Source organism: Monosiga brevicollis, genomic scaffold, assembly GCF_000002865.3.
Source record: "Monosiga brevicollis MX1 MONBRscaffold_184 genomic scaffold, whole genome shotgun sequence".
Classification (NCBI taxonomy): domain Eukaryota; class Choanoflagellata; order Craspedida; family Salpingoecidae; genus Monosiga; species Monosiga brevicollis.
Genome location: NW_001865169.1, coordinates 1 through 4,063, shown reverse-complemented (window position 1 = coordinate 4,063; position 4,063 = coordinate 1). Strand labels below are relative to the sequence as shown.

Here is a 4,063-nt window from a genome sequence, read left to right as displayed (position 1 = left end):
CTCGTCTAATACCAGTGTCGTCACTGTGGCTCGTAATACTGCGGGCTCGCCCAGCATATCCGCCGTTGGTACGGGTTTCACAAATATCACGGCCGAATTTTCGGGCGTGATTGGCTGGGTACAAGTGCGCGTGGTCAAAACGGTCTCCGTTCAACTCGCCTCATACCCTTCCCCGAGTTACCCTGGATCTACCAATGCGGAGAAGCGCATAGCGTACCGATACTTTGGCACTTCTGGAGATGTAATTTACCAGAATCTTCAACTGACTGCACAGACGACCCTGAGCAACGGCGACGTGAACCCCGTGCCCATGACCGATCTAGCAATTAGCGCCACCTCACTCCTTCCCAGCGCCACCGTCTCATCTTCGGGCCTCATCCAAGCTGCTGATGCTGTTGAGGGCAATGTGCGTGCTCTCTTTGGCATGATCGAGAGCAATGAGGTGATGATCACTATTTCCAATTCCTCGGTCGTGGTTGACACCATCGGTTTGCACTCGTTGCTTGCCTATGGTGGCAGTGGCAGCGTGGACGCAAGTCCCCTGACCATCCGTGGGGTTGTGGGTGCTACAGCTTGTCGACAACGCATCGACCTCATCTTCAATGACACAACCGAACTCAGTGATGTTGTGCCGTATTCGGGTACCCCGGTGCTTCCTGGTCTCTTGGCCTTCAGTGTTGACAACAGCAGCAACATGGTTGTTGCGGCCGACTCTGTCACAGGTGCAGTTCAACTCATCGATAATGGCGAGGCCTTGCTTCATGTCCACGCCACAGTGCCCAGTGGCTCAGTAAGCAGCTCCCTCAATCCATACGTCAATCTGGAACCAGATGCCGGCGATGTGGATCTTGGTCCCATCAGCGGAAGTCTCACGCTACAAGTTCCTATCGGCCCAAGTGCCCTGACCCTGCCCGTTCGGGTAAACACAAATGGAGCTGATGTGGGTGCCTTTGATTTGCGCTTGACGTGGACTGCTGGTAGTCTGAGCATTGGTGGGGTGACCAAGTCTTACGCGGAGGGTGAGATTGCTTTCAATGTGGATGGCCGTGAATTGTCAGTCAGTGGAGTTGTGCAGTCAACGCTGCAAGGCGCTACTGTTGAGTTGTTTCAAGTGACACTCAGCCAGGACACCCCTGCTGCCCAGCTTGCCATCTTAAGTGGGCAGGTTGACTCACTGAAGGACAAAGATGTCCCCGCTCAGGATATTGGTAGCAGCACGCCGCGTACGTTCGTGGCAGGCGTTGTTGTGCTTGAATTAGATGTGGCCCGCCGACGACGAAGCAGTGAGGCCGCTGGCGTACGCGCGGCGTGGGCGCCAACGGCAACTTCGCGCTCGCGGCGAGCCTGTGGTCACCCTCTGGATGCTGACGGCACTTGTACCTTTGATGCCGGTGACTCGTACTTTACACTCCTTTACACCATCACCGCACCGTCAAATTTTGTGAGCGCAACGGGCCAGCAAGTGGCAGCAGTTCTTGCAGCAAATGCTGAATTAGAGGGGCGCCTCGACGCTGACCGTAATGGAGTAGTTACGGGCACTGATTTGCTTTTCCAACTGCAAATCCTTGTGGGGTCCATGTTTTTTGTTCCTTCTTTTGAGGTAGAACGGTGGAACAGTACCGCTGGCGAGTGCCGCGTAGAACTCGCCACCAGTGTGCTGACTGCAAGCCTGGAGGAAGTCAACAACAGTGCTGTCGAAGCTTGGCTGGTTTTCTTAGCGACAGATGGCAGTGTCAATAGCTCGCTGGCTGAGCGAGTCGTGCGAGGCTTTGACAATGCGTCTGGCTTGGCTGTCTTTGATGCGCTAGGTGGCAGTGCTCAGACGGTTGCCGTGGCGGTCCCCTACACGCCAGGCACGGCCTTGACCATCCCGCTCCTTGGAGATTCGACCGCGATTGATGTGCTATTTTTTCTGCGGGTGCTGGCCAGTGACCAGTTGAAGTACTTCGGAGGTGCGGTGACCAGTCCATATGAGTACAACTTTGAGTTGAACGCGACGGTGTCAAGCGTGGAAGGCACGATGGTCAATCTTATTAGCGAAGGCGTAGGTGGATTCAATCCGCGCCCACTGCAGAATACAGGATCGGGAGGCGAGGAATACTGTTATTATGGGTGCCGAGGGTCGATCGAGTATTACAATGCAGCAAGTGACAGTTGCGTAGCACGAAGCGTCTGCGAGGGTCCGGCCCTCAGCAATGGGACGTCTACGGAAGACCGTGAGTGTGTAAGCAGCACCTCCGGTATCTCCAGCACGTCCAGTACCTCCAGTACCTCCAGCACCAGCAGTACCAGCAGCACCAGCAGTACTTCCAGCACCTCCAGTACCTCAAGCACCAGCAGTACCTCCAGCACCTCCAGTACCTCGAGCACCAGCAGCACCAGCAGTACTTCCAGCACCAGCAGTACTTCCAGCACCTCGAGCACCAGCAGCACGAGCAGCACCTCCAGTACCTCGAGCACCAGCAGCACCAGCAGTACCTCGAGCACCAGCAGTACTTCCAGCACCAGCAGTACTTCCAGCACCAGCAGTACTTCCAGCACTTCCAGTACCAGCAGCACCTCCAGTACCTCGAGCACCAGCAGTACCTCGAGCACCAGCAGTACTTCCAGTACCTCGAGCACCTCCAGCACCTCCAGCACCTCCAGCACCTCCAGCACCAGCAGTACCTCCAGTACAACTACCGCCATCCCCTCAGGCCTCATTGCTGCCACGTTTAATCAAAGCTCCTACGGCACCCTGCCTGTTCAATTGGCCCTCTCATCAAGCCCCTCTATCAGCTCAGCCTTCTTTGCTGCACCTATTGACGCTGACGCCACCACAAGCCTCTACAATGCTAGTCTTCCTCTCTCTTCGTCTGTCTCTGCGGCCGGCTTTGTTGGTCAAGTCAAGACACCTTCTGTCTCACTCAGTCGTCCGTTGTTGCCCGCCACCACCATTGCCATTACGCTACCCACCAACGCCGTGTACTACGATGATCGAACCATTCGCGTATTATTGACTGCCAGTGGCATTCACGGCCATACGCGAATCTCAAACACGCTCATCACAGCCGTCATTCAGATTGATGGCGAGCCGGCATTCCAGTCCAGCTCAACGTCTTGCACTGTATCGGCATCGACTTCGGGCGTGTGCTCGGTAGTGCTAACTGTTCCAACAGCATGGTTTGACCGTACTGATGAAACCAACATCCGCATTCAGGCGACACAGGCTGCACTTGGACTGGTCGCCACCAGCGACACCATGATCTTGTACAAACAACAGTCTCTGGGTGTGGTGGCCAACAATTTGTTTGCCGTGTTTCCTTCGGCGCCGCTGTTTGCCGGCACCAGTAATGAAATTTTGCTCTACGCAAACACATCGTTCGAAGTTGAGCTCTTCCAGGTGCGCTTTTCAGTGCAACACAGCGGCCTCACAATTTCGGGCTTCAGCGTGGACTCGAGCACCTGGACTGGTTCATATGACATTGTGCCAGACGCCACGTCCATCATCGCGCTTTTCCGCCGTCAAACCAATGCAGATGTGACTTATCTAGACGATGGTAGTGTGCTTTTGGGCAGTTTACTAATTAACGCCGCTGCCACGGTCGCGGACAGTAGTACGCGCATTGGCGTGTACTGCGAGACCCTAGACCTTGTTGATGATAATACTGTCACACAAGTCCCTGCTGGCCAAACCGCATTCCCCGTCCCGATGGTCACGAATGACCGTTATAATGGCGCCAACGTGTCCGGACTTGGATCGGTGGTTGTTGTTGAGAAAGCTGCGACTGCTGTGATTGTCTCGCCATTGCACCCGTACCTTCTTGACCTGGCCGAGTGGAGTGTATTAAATCCGACCATGCCATTTGCCCGTGTGGTCGTATACAATGACGGCTCTTATTCAACCTCTCCCTCAGGCATCACCTGCAGTGCCCCTAGTGCTGGATTCACCTTCAACACAGCCTGCACCCAGCTGACACTGTCGACCCACCTCGGCGCCACCGGTGCTGGCGTTGAGAATGTCACCTTTAGCGTTGACACGCTGCCCCCTTTAACGCTGGGCATTGTTATTGGAACGTTGACT

General features: G+C 55.2%; 1 protein-coding gene across 1 annotated transcript; it reads left to right on the top strand.

Annotated features, from left to right (window-relative positions):
• Nucleotides 1-54: 54 nt before the first annotated feature.
• On the top strand, nucleotides 55-3,983 carry MONBRDRAFT_39394 (uncharacterized protein; the record flags this gene model as incomplete). Its single annotated transcript, XM_001751085.1, has 1 exon — nucleotides 55-3,983. A coding segment is annotated over exon 1 (3,672 nt), but the record flags the coding sequence as incomplete, so codon positions are not given.
• Nucleotides 3,984-4,063: the final 80 nt, after the last annotated feature.